Here is a 16,348-nt window from a genome sequence, read left to right as displayed (position 1 = left end):
ATTTTTTTGGCATAGAGTTGTTTGTAGTAGTCTCTTAGGATGCTTTGTATTTCTACAGTGTCTGTTGTAACTTCTTTTTCATTTCTAATTTTATTCATTTGAGTCCTCTCCCTCTTTTTCTTCATGAGTCTGGCTAATGGTTTATCAATGTTGTCTTCTCAAAGAACCAGCTTTTAGTTTTATTGATCTTTGCTATTGTTTTCTTTGTTTCTATTTCCTTTATTTCTGCTCTGATATTTATTTTTTCTTTCCTTCTGCTAACTTTGGGTTTTGTTTGTTATTCTTTCTCTAGTTCCTTTAGGTGTAAGTTTAGATTGTTTACTTGAGATTTTTTTGGTTTCTTGAGGTAGGCTTGTATAGCTATAAACTTCCCTGTTAGAACTGCTTTTGCTGCATCCCATAAGTTTTGGATCGTCGTGTTTTTGTTGTCATTTGTCTCTAGGGATTTTTTGATTTCCTCTTTGATTTCTTCAGTGATTTCTTGGTTGTTTAGTAACGTATTGTTTAGCCTCCATGTGTTTGTGTTTTTTACGTTTTTTTCCCTGTAATTCATTTCTAGTCTCATAGTGTTGTGGTCAGAAAAGATGCTTGATATGATTTCAATTTTCTTAAATTTACTGAGGCTTGATTTGTGACCCAAGATGTGATCTATCCCGGAGAATGTTCTGTGCACACTTGAGAAGAAAGTGTATTGTGTTGTTTTGGGATGGAATGTCCTGTAAATATCAATTAAATCTATCTCATCTATTGTGTCATTTAAAGCTTCTGTTTCCTTATTTATTTCCTTTTGGATGATCTGTCCATTGGTGTAAGTGAGGTGTTAAAGTCCCCCACTATTATTGTGTTACTGTCAATTTCCTCTTTTATAGCTGTTAGCAGTTGCCTTATGTATTGAGGTGATCCTATGTTGGGTGAATATATAATTATAATTGTTATATCTTCTTCTTGGATTGATCCCTTGATTATTATGTAGTGTCCTTCCTTGTCTCATGTAACATTCTTTATTTTAAAGTCTATTGTATCTGATATGAGCATAGCTACTCCAGCTTTCTCTTGATTTCCATTTGCACGGAATATCTTTGTCCATCCCCTCACTTTCAGTCTGTATGTGTCCCTACGTCTGAAGTGGGTCTCTTGTAGACAGCATATATATGGGTCTTGTTTTTGTATCCATTCAGCAAGCCTGTGTCTTTTGGTTGGAGCATTTAATCCATTCACATTTAAGGTAATTATTGATATGTATGTTCCTATGACCATTTTCTTAATTGTTTTGTGTTTGTTTTTGTAGATCCTTTTCTTCTGTTGTGTTTCCCACTTAGAAAAGTTCCTTTAGCATTTGTTGTAGAGCTGGTTTGGTGGTGCTGAATTCTCATAGTTTTTGCTTGTATGTAAAGCTTTTGATTTCTCCATTGAATCTGAATGAGGTCCTTACCTGGTAGAGTAATCTTGGTTGTAAGTTCTTCCCTTTCATCACTTTAAGTATATCATGCCACTCCCTTCTGGCTTGTAGAGTTTCTGCTGAGAAATCAGCTGTTAGCCTTATGGGAGTTCCCTTGTATGTTATTTGTTGTTTTTCCCTTGCTGCTTTCAATAATTTTTCTTTGTCTTTAATTTTTGCCAATTTGATTACTATGTGTCTCAGCGTGTTTCTCCTTGGGTTTACCCTGCATGGGACTCACTTCGCTTCCTGGACTTGGGTCGCTATTTCCTTTCCCACATTAGGGAAGTTTTTGACTATAATCTTTTGAAATATTTTCTCTGGTCCTTTCACTCTCTCTTCTCCTTCTGGGACCCCTGTAATGCAAGTGTTGTTGCGTTTAATGTTGTCTCAGAGGTCTCTTAGGCTGTCTTCATTTCTTTTCATTCTTTTTTTCTTTATTCTTTTCCACAGCAGTGAATTCCAACATTCTGTCTTCCAGGTCACTTATCCGTTCTTCTGCCTCAGTTATTCTGCTATTGATTCCTTCTAGTGTATTTTTCCTTTCAGTTATTGTATTGTTCGTCTCTGTTTGTTTGTTCTTTAATTCTTCTAGGTCTTTGCTAAACATTTCTTGCATCTTCTCAATCTTTGCTTCCTTTCTTTTTCTGAGGTCCTGGATCATCTTCACTATCATTATTCTGAATTCTTTTTCTGGAAGGTTGCCTATCTCCACTTAATTTAGTTGTTTTTCTGGGGTTTTATCTTGTTCCTTCATCTGGTACATAGCCCTCTGCCTTTTCATCTTGTCTGTCTTTCTGTGAATGTGGTTTTTGTTCCCAGGCTGCAGATTTGTAGTTATTCTTACTTCTGCTGTCTGCCTTCTGGTGGATGAGGCTATCTAAGAGGCTTGTGTAAGTTTCCTGATGGGAGGGACTGTTGGTGGGTAGAGCTGACTGTTGCTCTGGTGTGCAGAACTCAGTAAAACTTTAATCCACTTGACTGCTGATGGGTGGGGCTTGGTTCCCTCCCTGTGGTTGTTTTGCCTGAGGCAACCAAACACTTGAGCCTACCTGGGCTCTTTGGTGGGGCTGTTGACAGACTCTGGGAGGTCTCTAGCCAAGGAGTACTTACCAGAACTTTTGCTGCCAGTGTCCTTGTCCCCGTGGTGAGCCACAGCGTCGCCCTCCCCCCGCCTCTGCAGGAGACCCTCCAACACAAGCAGATAGGTCTGAATCAGTCTCCCCTGGGGTCATTGCTCCTTCCCCTGGGTCCCGATGCGCACACTACTTTGTGTGTGCCCTCCAATAGTGGAGTCTCTGTTTCCCCCAGTCCTGTAGAAGTCCTACAGTCAATTCCCACTAGGCTTCAAAGTTTGATTCTCTAGGAATTCCTGCTCCGGTTGCTGGACGCTCAGGTTGGGAAGCCTGATGTGGGGCTCAGAACCTTCACTCCAATGTGTGGACTTCTGTGGTATAAGTGTTCTCCAGTCTGTGAGTTACCCACCCAGCAGTTATGGGATTTGATTTTACTGTGATTGTGCCCCTCCTACCTTCTCATTGTGGCTTCTCCTTTGTCTTTGGATGTGGGGTATCTTTTTTGGTGAGTTCCAGTGTCTTCCTGTGGATGATTGTCCAGCAGCTAGTTGTTATTTTGGTGTTCTCGCAAGAGGGAGTGAGAGCATGTCCCTTTACTCCGCCATCTTGGTTCCTCCTCCTACACTCCAAATTTAGTTTTTAATTGGCCACTGTATACTATAATTTCTTTTTAAACTTAATGCCTCATCATGTTGAAAGATGATACCAGCAGATGATATTAGGCCAAATTATACATTTTAGAGAGAGAGCAAGATTAGATACAGTTGAAATTTGATATGGATTGTTTAAGGGAAAAATAAGAGTTACAGTAATAAGAAAAATATTTAGATTCCATTATAAAGGAATAAAGGGCAACTTTTTTTTAACTTAGGTTTTTTAGTGCGAATGTTTTAAAGGTTAACTAATTTACAGTCATGTAAATAGTGGGTTTAATGTATCAGTAGAAATTGGTCGTATTTATATTTTTGTTTTCATAGCTAGCTATCATGTTAAATTATTTATTTTGCAAATGGATTCTATGAGAATCAAATTTCAAAAGAGGAAAAAGATCCTATAGTTAAATAAGCATAAAATAATTATTTAAAAATTCTTCTCTCATCATTTTTATTTTGATCACGTAGGTAAAATAAGCTTATGGTAGAGTATTAAAAACCCTTGGTTATTTTGAGAATGACATTTACATACTTGAAGGAAAATAAGTTCTGCTTTACATATGAATATTATCATATCCTTAGAGGTCTTAGAGGAATTTTAACTAAACTAATATTTTGAGAAAATTTTATGTTTTTAATTTGTCTTGGCACAGATACTTCTGTGGGTTGCTCTAGATAAGCATGTCATTGTTTAGGTTCTAAATAGAGGGTTATAGAGAATTGCTGCAGTGTTGAGAAAATTGTTTTCTTTTTTCCCCTCAATATAGTATTGTCACATACATGGTTCAACTAAAAAAATCTGTAGTTCTCTTATTTAACAGAAACCTAAGCAAAAAATGACTGTAAGAATTTATAATAATAAAATTTATTTATTAAACATAAAGGACCCTTTATGTTTAAGGTCCACTTTTGCCACCATTGTAAAAATGTGCTGATGTAAATCCTAGCTACCATGGATTTATTTTTTTTAGATTTACTGAAATTACAAATTTTAATGAAAATTTAGAAATTTAAAAAATGATTATGTATGCAGGTATGTATTTGAATTTCACAGTGTGAAAATAGTAGAAGTTGTATACGGATAATTTAATCATTATTTCATCCGTAAGCTCTGTTACTCTGTTAAAATCTCTTCAGGTCTTAAGAGGTGAAATAGAAATGTCCTCTGGAGAAGATAAAATTGAGAAGGAAATAGGCTTATGTGAGAATTTACTTTCTGCAAAGTTAAATATATTTAACTTTAATAGTTTTTTTAAATCATTGTTAGGTATGATATTTGTGTGGCACCTTAACAAGTTAGTTTCTGTAATATTCTAGCGTTTACAGAGAAAAAGCTTATGATGCAAAGAAATAGTCTGTCATCTAAACTCTCTCACCCCATTCTCTTCCCCAGGGACAATCTTGTATGTTTTGAGGGGGCAGAGCATCGATAGGGGAAATGAAGTGGGGAGGGGAAGCTTTAAAAAGGATACCCATGTCTAGGCTCCACTCCAGACCAATTCAGTAATAAGCTGAAGCTCAAGCACTTGCATTTTTAATACCTTTATTGAGGTGTTATTGATTTTCAATAAACTTCACATATTTAAGATATACACATTGATATATTTTGACATGTGTTTATACCTGTGAAATCATCACTATAATCAAGATAATGAAAGTATGGATTGCCTCCAAAAGTTTTCACTTTCTCTTTTGTAATCCCTCCTTTCTGCTCTTTCCTGTTTCCCCTTCCCAGGGTTATCACTATTCTGCTGTTACTACATATTAATTAGCATTTTAAGAAATTTCTGTATATGGAATAATGTAATCTTTGTTTAGCTTCTTTCACTCAGCATAATTATTTTGAGATTCATCCATGTAGTTGTGTATATTAATAGTTCCTTCTTCTTTTATTGTCTTTAGGAGTACTCTTTTGTATGCATGTAACTCAGTATGTTCATCCATTCAATTGTTGACAGATGTTTGAGTTGTTGCCAGTTTCTCTATTATGAATAAAGGCACCATGAACGTTTGTCTTTGTTTTGAACATACGTTTTCATTTCTCTTGGGAAAATATCTAGGTCAGTTTTGTTGATAATATTGTTCAGGTTTCCTTTGCCAATTTTCTGTACTTGTTCTATCAGTTGAGAGAGGGGTATTGAAATCTCTGCATATATCTGTGGGGCTACTTTTTTTAAGCCAACTTTATTGAGATATAATTTACATAGCATACAGTTTATCCATTTAGAGTGTACAGTGCAGTGTTTTTTAGTATATTCACAGAGTTGTGCAGACATCACCATAATTAGTTTTAGAACACTTCCATCACTACAAAAAGAAACCCAGTGCCCAGTAGCAATCCTCCCTTTCACCCCACCCTCCCAGCTCTATACAACCACTAATCTGTCTTTTGTCTCTATAGATTTGCCTGTTCTGGACATTTCATAGAAGTGGAATACAATATGTGGTCTTTGTGAATGGCTTCTTTCACTAGGCATATTGTTTTCAAGGTTCATTTGTGTTTTAGCCTGTATCAGTATTTCATTCCTTTTTATGCCCAAATAATATTCCACTGATTGAAAAATGTGGAATATACCACATTTTATCCATTCATCAGTTGATGGACATTTAGGTTTTCTCCACTTTTTGGAATTTATGAATAATGCTGCTTTAAATATTTGTGTAAAAGTTTTTGTGTGAACATATGGTTTCGTTTCTCCTGAGTATACCTCTAGGAATGGGATTGTTGGGTCGTATGGTAACTTTACATTTAACCTTTGTGAGAAACTATCAGACTGTTTTCCAAAGTAGCTGCATCATTTTACATTCCCATTAAGTTTATTTTGTTTTGTAATTCTATCAGTTTTTGCTTCTTTCATTTTGAAGATCTATTATTATGTTCATAAACCTTTAGGATTGTTTTGTCTTCTTAGTGAATTAACAGTTTATCATTATGAAATGACCTTCTTTATCCCTTGTCATATTTTTTGCTCTGAAATCTACTGTGTCTGATATTAGTACTTCAACTTTCTTTTGGTTAGTGTTAGTATGGTAGCTCTATTATTTGTAATCTGTTTATATTCTCATATTTAAATTAGGTTTCGTATGGGCAGCATGTGGTTTGGGGTCTTGCTTTTATCCAATTTGAGTCTCTATTTCCGTGTAATGTGATTATTGATATGGTTCCTTTAAACCTATCATCTTATTGTTTTTCTCTTTGACTCATCTGTTCTTCATCCCCTTTTTCCTTTTTCTCCCATCTTTTTGATTAATTTTCTTTTATAATTTATCTTCTTTGTTGGCTTAGTAGCCATAAATATTTGTTATTTCACTGTTTGCTTTAGGGTTTATAGTATGCATATTTAGCTTTTTATAGGGATTTATTAATTAATAATTCTGATGCATATATTTGTATTACATAATTCTAATGCATAATTTTAAGTAAGGTATATATGTTCAGAAAGTGTCATCACCAGTACGGCATAATTTTTTTTTTATATTCCCTTTAAAGTATAATGTTTTTCTTTGGTTTTTCAAATATTTGACCTGTAAATGTTTTGAATTTTGGTGCTCAAATGAAATTCACAGTTTATTATTAATAACAATAACTGTTATTTATACAACTTCACAGTTTGTCATGCACAGCAGTTTAGTAAAAAGGTCTCATGGATTATTGTATCATTTTATGGAATATAAAATAGTCTTTTGCTTTTAAGAAATTTCCGAGTCATATAACTGGACCCCAAGTTTTATAATTCTAGATCAATGCTATTTTTATATATACTATTTATGATTAGAACATAAAGAAATACTTACTTAACTTTCCAGTCAACTGATTTTGTTTTTAACTTTATAGTCTATGGCAGAAGTTCTTGCTAAAAAGGAAGAGCTAGCAGATCGTCTAGAAAAGGCCAATGAAGAAGCCATTGCTAGTGCTATTGCTGAAGAGGAACAGTTAACCAGAGAAATTGAAGCTGAAGAAAACAATGATATCAATATTGAAACTGACAACGACAGTGATTTTTCTGTGAGCTTTTAGAATTTTTATTCTCTGGGTGATTGAGACTTATACAATAAACAATAGCAAGTCTTTTATTAAGCACTTTACCGTTACTAAGTGTTTTTATATATAATGCAATTGACAAGTTGGAAGTTGTTTTCTCATTTTACAAATCAAGAAAATGAATCTCAGAGTAAGTAAATACGTAACATTTCTCAGATTATAATTGTACAGATTGAAGAAGAGTCGAAGATATATTTTTCCTTCTGCTAATAAAAAGCAAATGACACATTGCCTTGCTATCACTAGGCGCTCAGGATATATATGTTGATGAGAGGGATTTCTTAAAGAATAAAAGTAATCATGAATGTTTGCTATGTTATCCTATTAAATTTTAATGCCCAACAAATACTTTTTAGCTTTTCTGATGTATGCTCTAAATATGTCAGAATTTATGTAGTAATAGTTTAAACCCAATAGTTTTCTTTTAAAATTACTTGGCTTGTCTCTGCTGTTAATGGCACATAGGTTAGTCTTCCTCTTAAAATGTATAGGCTGTGGTATTTTTAACTTGGTAATTATTGTGACTGTAAGAGGTATGTAACTTTTTTCTGGTTTTGGACTGTTTGCTAAATGAAATATATGAGCAATAGGTAGAAAAATTTCATATATAGTTCATTTTATAAGGTTATAATTGGTTCAAATATTTGTTACTCAATTTTTCTTGTTACATTTTAGGCCAGCATGGGCAGTGGAAGTGTATCTTTCTGTGGTATGTCTATGGATTGGAACGATGTCCTTGCAGATTATGAAGGTATTACATGTTTGTATGTTTGTGTGTGTGTGTGTTGTATGTATAGGTAGAGGGATATAAAATAGATTATCTTATTACTTGGGGTTTTTGTGTAAAATTAATAAGAGTGGGATGCCTTTTAAAAGTCTGTTCTCAAATGTTGGTTTTATAGAATTATGTGGTTAAGCAATAGCGGTTTTCTTTTTTCTGAAAACAGCTCGTGAGTCTTGGCGCCAGAATACATCCTGGGGGGATATTGTAGAGGAGGAACCTGCTAGACCTCCAGGACATGGAATTCACATGCATGAAAAACTTTCCTCACCATCTCGTAAAAGGTCTGGCCTTTGAAAATTAATTTGAAATGTTTCACAGGAAGGGAACTAGATGTTCTTGACTATTAAATGGAGTTACTACATACTATTTTAAGGTACATTATTCAAGACATTTCCAGATCCATTGAAAAGTGACAATGTTTCTGTGAAATTTTAGGCCAAAGTTAGTTTTGTATATTTTTTATATTTATTTTAAGAACTTTGAAGACTAAAGAAGATATTATTGACTTTATCATGTAAACATTTGTGTCTCTTGTCCATTTGTTTGTATTAATAGAACAATTGCAGAATCTAAGAAGAAACATGAAGAAAAACAAATGAAAGCACAGCAGCTAAGGGAAAAGTTACGTGAAGAGAAAACATTAAAGCTTCAGAAATTGTTAGAAAGGGTGAGTTTTTAATTTTTAGGGAAGTATGATTGCCTTAAATTGATGGGCTTATTTTCAACTTGACTTCTTCTGGTTCGAAAGAAGCTAAAAGAACAATAAAAATATATTTACTAGGAAACAAAAGCATTTCTATCTACTGAGTTACAGAAAGCTACCTGTTAAAGAAAGAAAACAGAATTTGTCATTCTTAAAAAAGCTGGTAAATTGATGTTTTGCTGAGTTCGCATGGATTTTAAAGCTGCGCTTTGTCTTTTGCCATTTTCAGTGGGGGTTTCCTTGGGAAGTCTTGTGCAAAGTGTTCAATGAACTGGTAGGACAGTTTTGAGCTTGAGATGATCAGATTTGAATAAGTAGGGCACTAATTAGATTTATGGAAGAGATTCTTGGAGTATTTAGAGCAGTGTAACTTCTGATCAGTGTGGTGTAGTGGAAAGAACATGGGCTCTGGAGATGGCCAATCAGGTGAAATCCTGGTTTGAACCACATAATAGGATATGATGCCCTGGGCAAATTACATAACAATACTGCCTTTTAATTTCTTTATCCATAAAATGACAATTATCATTGTTAACCAGTTGTGATGATGAAAGTGGCAAGTAAAACAGTACCATGGTGCTCGGGTGGCTGTTGCTCAGCATATGGTCATTCTTATTGTTAGTTACACATGGCAGACATGAGTACTGTATTAGTTATGTGTGCTGTGTAACAAAGGGCCTCAAGACTTAGCAGCTTAAAACAACACACATTTTCACTTAAAACAACTGCTCAAAGTTTCTTGGGCATGGAAACCAGGAGTGGCTTGTGTTGTTATTTCTTTGTTCAGAGTCTCTCCTGCGGTTGCAGTCAAGCTGTTGTCTGGGGCAGCCGTCATTTGGAGCCGAAGGATCCACTTCCAAACTCTCATATGGTTATTGGCAGGCCTGGATTCCTCTTTAGCTGTTGGTTATGGACCTCAGTATCTTGCCATGTGGGTCTTTCCATAGCCTGATGTTCTTATAACATGGCTGCTACCTTTCCCACAGAGTAATCTGAGAGAAGACGAGAAAGATAGAGAATGAACAAGTGAGCTGCCAAAATGGAAGCTGCACTGTCTTTTATAACCTAATCTTGAAAGTGATATACCATCACTTTTGCTGAATTGTATTGGTCACGAACCTGGTACAGTGTTGGAGGGAAATACACAAGGGTCTGAATACCAGATGGCTGGGATCATTTGGAGCCATCTTAAAGCCTGTGAACTACATATACCTAGCATAGCATGACAGAAGATAGGTAACCTTTATAGTATAGGTGAACTCCTTTGTTACCTTCTGGTCCTAGAAAGGAGGACTAATATGCCTAGGTTAAAAATATTTGCATTACTTATGTTTGTTTTAAAATTGGGAAAAACAATTGGACCAAATAATTTGAATGTAAAAATGAGGTGGCATAAGATTCTCCTTAGTACAGTGGAAAAGTTGGCTGGGAAAGGAAGAAAATCTGTAATTTTTCTCTTTACCTGAATCTCAAGAATTTAATTATTTTAATCAAGATTTTAATCATTTAGATTGAATAGATCAAATATGAAAAACAGTCTCCATGTCATGGGGCTCTATAAGAGTTAATATATTATTTCATTTTAAGTTTTAGAAAAATGTTCTAACACAATTATAATTTCCCTTATTGTATTTTTAATACAAATAAAATTATATACTTTATTTTCTCACTATATAATATAATCTCCAGATACTCATGCAAACAAAATAGTAAATTCTTTTTTTTTTTTTTTGCGGCACGCGGGCCTCTCACTGTTGTGGCCTCTCTTGTTGCGGAGCACAGGCTCCAGGCACGCAGGCTTCAGTAGATGTGGCGTGCGGGCTCAGTAGTTGTGGCTCGCGGGCTTTAGAGCGCAGGCTCAGTAGTTGTGGTGCACGGGCTTAGTTGCTCCGTGGCATGTGGGATTTTCTCAGACCAGGGATCGAACCCACGTCTCCTGCATTGGCAGGCGGATTCTTAGCCGCTGCGCCACAAGGGAAGTCCCCCTGAACCCCATTTTATAGATGTGAAAACTGAATCTAGGAGAGGATAAGGGCTGTTTCCAATGTCACATGACCAATAATTTGCAGAGCTAGTTACCAATATCACATGACCAATAATTTGTAGAGCTAGAGCTTTAAGGACCTGTTCCTAGCTCCTAATCCAGTACTGTTTCTGCATCATACTTTTTTAGGTGGTTAAATACATTATTATATAGATGAAATTCAACTGAAATGTTAGTTTTCTTCCCATTCATGTTGAGCCAACATTGATTTTCTATAATTTATTCTTATTGCAGGTGCAGGTTCTGATTTCTTGGAGCACAGGACAAGTCTTTTACTTCTATTTGATATTGTTTTAAGGAAGTAAAGGGAGCTAACGTAATTATTCTTCTATAGTCAAAACTCTCTGTTCCTTCAGAGAATGTTTCTTATGCAAATATTTATTTTTCAGACTTCTCACCTTTTTTTCAATTTCTAGGATAAAATTATGTGTCTTGAATTTGGGTTATAGAGCCATTAATGTTTATAAGGATAAGACATATACACTATTTTCATTTTAAGTGTGCTCATAGTGCACTATAATAATAACAGCAAATATTTCTCTTGAGCAACGTCTAATGTACTGTTCTAAGAGTTTACGTATATTCACTCAATCTTGAAAACCTATGAGTTAGGTACTACTACTATTCTCTTTATAGATAAGGAAACTGAGACATAGGCTAAAAAAGTTGCCCAGTTTATATATCTAGCAAGTGACCATGGTAGATTATGAACTCATCAGTCTGGCTCCATAGGCTGTGTTCATAATCATTAGTCATGATCCTTTAGGTCTTTCCACATTCTTGACTTTATAATTCCTAAGCTGTTTATCTGTTTGCACTTCTTGTCAAGTGACTATGTATGCTGAAATTAATGATGTGATAATTCATTGCATATAGGAGAAAGATGTCCGGAAGTGGAAAGAAGAGTTACTAGACCAACGACGTAGGATGATGGAAGAGAAATTACTTCATGCTGAATTTAAACGAGAGGTGCAGTTACAAGCAATTGTTAAAAAAGCACAAGAGGAAGAAGCTAAGGTATAACTTAGGTGCTTTGAACATTGAATTAGTTATTTGAGTACTTTTTCAGTTGTTACACGAGAAGCTAATGTTTATCAAATGTTTATCCTGTGCCAGAATAACAGCATTTTTACATGCTCATTTGATACTTATTATGTGCAATATCTTATTCTTACAATAATCATGTGAGATATGTATTACTTTTTACAGGTTTATTGAGGTATAATTCACAGACAATAAATAACACATATGTGAAGCATCAATTTGTTGAGTTTTGACATATATATTCCTGAAACCATCAGTACAATGAAAATAATAAAAAATTCCATCACCCTCAAAAGTTTCTTATACCTCTTTGTAATTCATTCCTTCCTCCAACTCTGTTACCACGCAATTGCTGATCTGCTTTTTGTCACTATGGATGTTAGCATTTTCCAGAATTTTATATGAATGGAATCATAGAGTATGTACTCTTTGCCCTGGCATCTTTCATTCAGCATAGTTATTTTGAATTTTATCCATGCTGTTGTGTATCATTTCCTTTTCATTGCTGAGAAGTATACCATTGTGTAGAAATACCATAGTTTGTTAATCCAGTCACTTGTTGATGGACATTTGTTTTCATTCCAGTTTTTGGCTGTTATAGATATAGCTGCTGTGTAAATTCGTGTACAAATCTTTGTGCAGATGTGTGCTTTCATTTTCTCTGGTAAATACCTGATATTGGCAGAGTCTTATGATAGATTTAACTTTTAAAGAAACACTTTATATACTCTTACCAACAGTGGATGAGAGTTCTAGTTAGCCACATTCTCACCAACACTTGACATGGTTACATACTGTAATTCTAACCATTCCATATTAGTCTTTATGTATAGTGTCATGTGGTTTTAATTTGCTTTTTGAACATCTTTTCATGTGTGTATTTCCTATCTGTAGCTCTTATTTGGTACAGTGTTCAAATATCTTTGTTCATTTTTTAAAGTTAGATTGTTTTGTTATTAGTCAAACAGTTCTCTTTTTCAGCTTTTTTGAGATATAGTTGACAAATAAAATAGATATTTACATGGTGATTTGATATACATATACATTGTGAAAGGATTTCCCTTATCCAGTTAATTAACATATCCATCACCTCACATATTTATCTTTTGTGTGTGTGTGTGTGTGTGTGAACATTTGAGTTCTACCCTCTTAGCGTATTTCAATTATATCAATACAATACAGTGTTATCAACTATAGCTACCATGTTATACATTAGATGCTTACATTTCATTCATCTTATAATTAAAAGTTTGTCCCCTTTCACCAATCTCTCCCTATTTCTATCTGCCTCCCCCCGGCCTGTGACAACTACTTTTCTGTTTGCTCTTTCTTTGAGTTTTTTGAATTGAAGTATAGTTGATTTACAATATTGTGTTAGTTTCAGGTGTACAGCATAGTGATTCAGTATTTTTACAGATTATACTCCGTTAAAATTATTACATGATAATGGCTGTAATTCCCTGTAATAGCAATATATCCTTATTGCTTATCTATTTTATACATAGTAGTTTGTATGTCTTAATTCTGTACCCCTAATTTGCCCCTCCCTTCTCCCCTCTTCCCTTTGGTTACCACTGGTTTGTTTGTTTTCTATGTCTCTGAGTCTGTTTCTGTTTTGCATATATATTCATTTGTATTATTTTTTAGATTCCAATTATAAGTGATATCATACAGTTTCTGTCTTTCTCTGTCTGACTTACTTCACTAAGCATAACGTTCTCTAGGTCCATCCATGTTGCTGCAAATGGCAGAATTTTGTTCTTTTTTATGGTTGAGTAATAGTCCATTGTATATATATATATATATATCACATCTTTTTTATCCATTCATCTGTTCATGGGCATTTCAGTTGGTTGCATATCTGGACAGAAAATCAATAAGGCAATGATGGTCTTAAATGATGCAGTAGACTAGTTGGACTTAATAGATATCTATAGGACATTATATTCAAAAACAGCAAAATAAACATTCTTTTCACGTGTACATGGAATGTTCTCCAGGATAGATCACATACTAGACCACAAAACAAGTCTCAACAGATTTAAGAGGATAGAAATTATGTCAGGCATTTTTTCCAACCACAATGGTATGAAACTAGAAATCAACTACAGAAAGAAAAATCTGTTTCGATGAGTTTCACTTTTTCTTTTATATTCCAAATATAAGTGATACCATGCAGTATTTTTCTTTCTTTCTCTGGCTTATTTCACTTAGCATAATACCCTCCATTTTCACCCATGTTGTGGCAAATAGCAGAATTTCTTAGAGGACTTTGTATATTTTAGATATTAATATCTATGTTTTGCAAATATTTTCTCTCAGTCTACGGATTGCCTTTTCATTTTCTTAAAAGGGTCTTTTGAAGTTTTAAAAATTGGAAAGGTCCCATATAGACTTTTTTTTTCTATACTTTATGTTTTTCTGTACCCTATTTTAAAAAGTTACATAAACTTAAGGTCACTAAGATTTTCCCTTAAGTTTTCTCTAGAAGTTTTAAATTTTACAGTGAGGTCTATGTTCCATTTTGAGTTAAGTTTTTTATACGGTGTGAGGTAGGGTTGAGGTTCATTTTTTTCATATGGTTATATAATGTTCCAGTATCAGTTGTTAAAGAGACTATCTTTTGTATAATGAATTGCCTTAGACCCTTGTTGAAAAGCAATTGGCTATATATGTGTGGGTCTATTTCTGATTTTCTATTCTGTTACATTTATCTTTATAAATAAAACTTTATCTTCATTACTGTACCTTTATAATAAGTCATGAAATCAAGTATAAATCCTTAAGTTTTATTTTCTTCTAAAACTACTTTTGCTCTTTTAGGTTCTTTGCATTTCCATGTAATTTATAGGATCACCTTATGAATTTCTACTCCTCCCGCCCAAAAGAGGCCTGCCTGTATTTTGATTAGAATTGCATTGAATATATACATTAATCTGGGGGAGACTTGTCATCCTAATGATATTGAGTATTCTGAACCATATGTCTGATGGCATATATCTCCATTTATTTTGGTTTGTATATATTTTATGAAATTTATCTGCAGTTCATATTTTTAATGCTCTTGTCAATAGTATCTTGTTTTAAATTTGTTTCTAATTGTTTGCTGCTAACTTATAGAAACACATTTGATTTTAGTGTATTACCTTATATGCTACAACCCTGCTAAACCTACTAGTTCTAGTTTTATTACTTCTTTTCCTGTATGTTTTTCATTTTTAAATCTCCCTTTATTGCATTAACCAGTACTAGCACAATGTTGATTAATGATGAGAACCAATATCATTGCCGTGCTCCTAATTTTAGGAAGAAAGCGTTCAGTCTTTCACCATTAAGTGTGATATTAGCTGTAGATCTTTCATAGATGTTCTTTATCAGATTGAGGAACTTCCTTTCTATTCCTAGTTACTAAAAATTTTTTACCATGGACTTTGAATTTGGTTACCTGCTTTTTCTGCATTTATTGAGATGATATTATGTGTTTTTTTAAGATCTTAAAATGGTGAATTTCAGTATTTGATTGTTGGTTACCAAAGTAACTGCAATTCTGGGATAAACCTCACATGGTCATGATATAATATCAGTTTTATATTTTGGTGTGCTTCGTTTGCTAAAATTTTAAGAATTTTTGCATCAATGTTTGTGAGGGATTTTGATCTTTTTTTTTCTTTTCTTACAATGTCTTTGTCTGCTTTTGGTAACAGAATATGCTGGCCTCCTAAAGTGACTTGGGAAGGTTTCCATCCTCTTCAGTTTTCTAAAGTAGTTTATGTGGAACTGGTACAATTTCCTCCTTAAATTTTTTGTGGAATTTACCAATGAAGCCGTCTGGGCCTGGGGTTTTCTTTGTGGATGAGTTTTTTAAATAAAAATTCCATTTTTTTATATACATAGGGCTATTCATATTATCTATTTCTCTTGTGTAATTTGTGTCTTTCTAGGAATCTGTCCATTTCCTTAATGACTAACAATATTGAGCATATATTTATGTGCTTATTGGCTATTTGTATATCTTCCTTAGAAAAAAGTCTATTCAAAGTCCATTGCTCATTTTTTTAAATTGGGCTGTTTGTCTTTTTGTTGTTCAGCTGTAAGAGTTCTTTGTATATTCTCAATACTAGTCCTTTATCAGATATATAATTTGCAGATATTTTCTCACACTGTGTAGGTTACCTTTTCACTTTGTTGATAATGTTCTTTGCACAAAAGTTTTTAATGTTGATGAAGTCCAATTTATCTATCTTTTGTTTTATTTTTTGTACTTTTTGTGCTAAGAAATTATTGCAAAATTCAAAGTCATGAAGATTTACCTCCATGTTTTCTTCTAAGAGTTTTATGGTTTTAGCTTTTATATTTAGGTCATAGATACATTTTGAATTAATTTTTATATACAGAATGAGGTAGGGGGTCTGCCTTTATTCTTTTGCAGGTGGATATCATTTGTCCAAGCACTGCTTCTTGAAGACACTATTCTTTCCCCAGTGAATGGTCTTGGCACACTTGCTGGAAATCAATTAGCCATAGGTGTACAGGTTTATTTCTCTTCTCTCAGTTCTAGTCCACT

The 16,348-nt window shown here is 33.9% G+C and overlaps 1 protein-coding gene across 7 annotated transcripts in view; it reads left to right on the top strand.

The window, feature by feature from the left end:
- SCAPER (S-phase cyclin A associated protein in the ER) overlaps positions 1–16,348 on the top strand; it is a 494,989-nt gene that overhangs the window by 156,746 nt on the left and 321,895 nt on the right. For all 7 annotated transcript variants that reach the window (XM_030761728.2, XM_022580126.3, XM_022580128.3 and 4 more), the window contains 5 exons: positions 7,003–7,173; positions 7,885–7,960; positions 8,157–8,274; positions 8,549–8,660; positions 11,617–11,757. In XM_030761728.2, coding sequence (XP_030617588.1) covers positions 7,003–7,173; positions 7,885–7,960; positions 8,157–8,274; positions 8,549–8,660; positions 11,617–11,757 — 618 coding nt within the window. The remainder of the gene's footprint in view (positions 1–7,002; positions 7,174–7,884; positions 7,961–8,156; positions 8,275–8,548; positions 8,661–11,616; positions 11,758–16,348) is intronic.

The sequence above is a fragment of the Delphinapterus leucas genome, chromosome 2, assembly GCF_059928025.1.
Source record: "Delphinapterus leucas isolate spDelLeu-1000000601 "Yukka" chromosome 2, BTC_Dleu_Yukka2, whole genome shotgun sequence".
Taxonomy (NCBI): Eukaryota; Metazoa; Chordata; class Mammalia; order Artiodactyla; family Monodontidae; genus Delphinapterus; species Delphinapterus leucas.
Note: the sequence above shows the minus strand (reverse complement) of the source record. Positions and strands in the feature narration are given on the sequence as shown.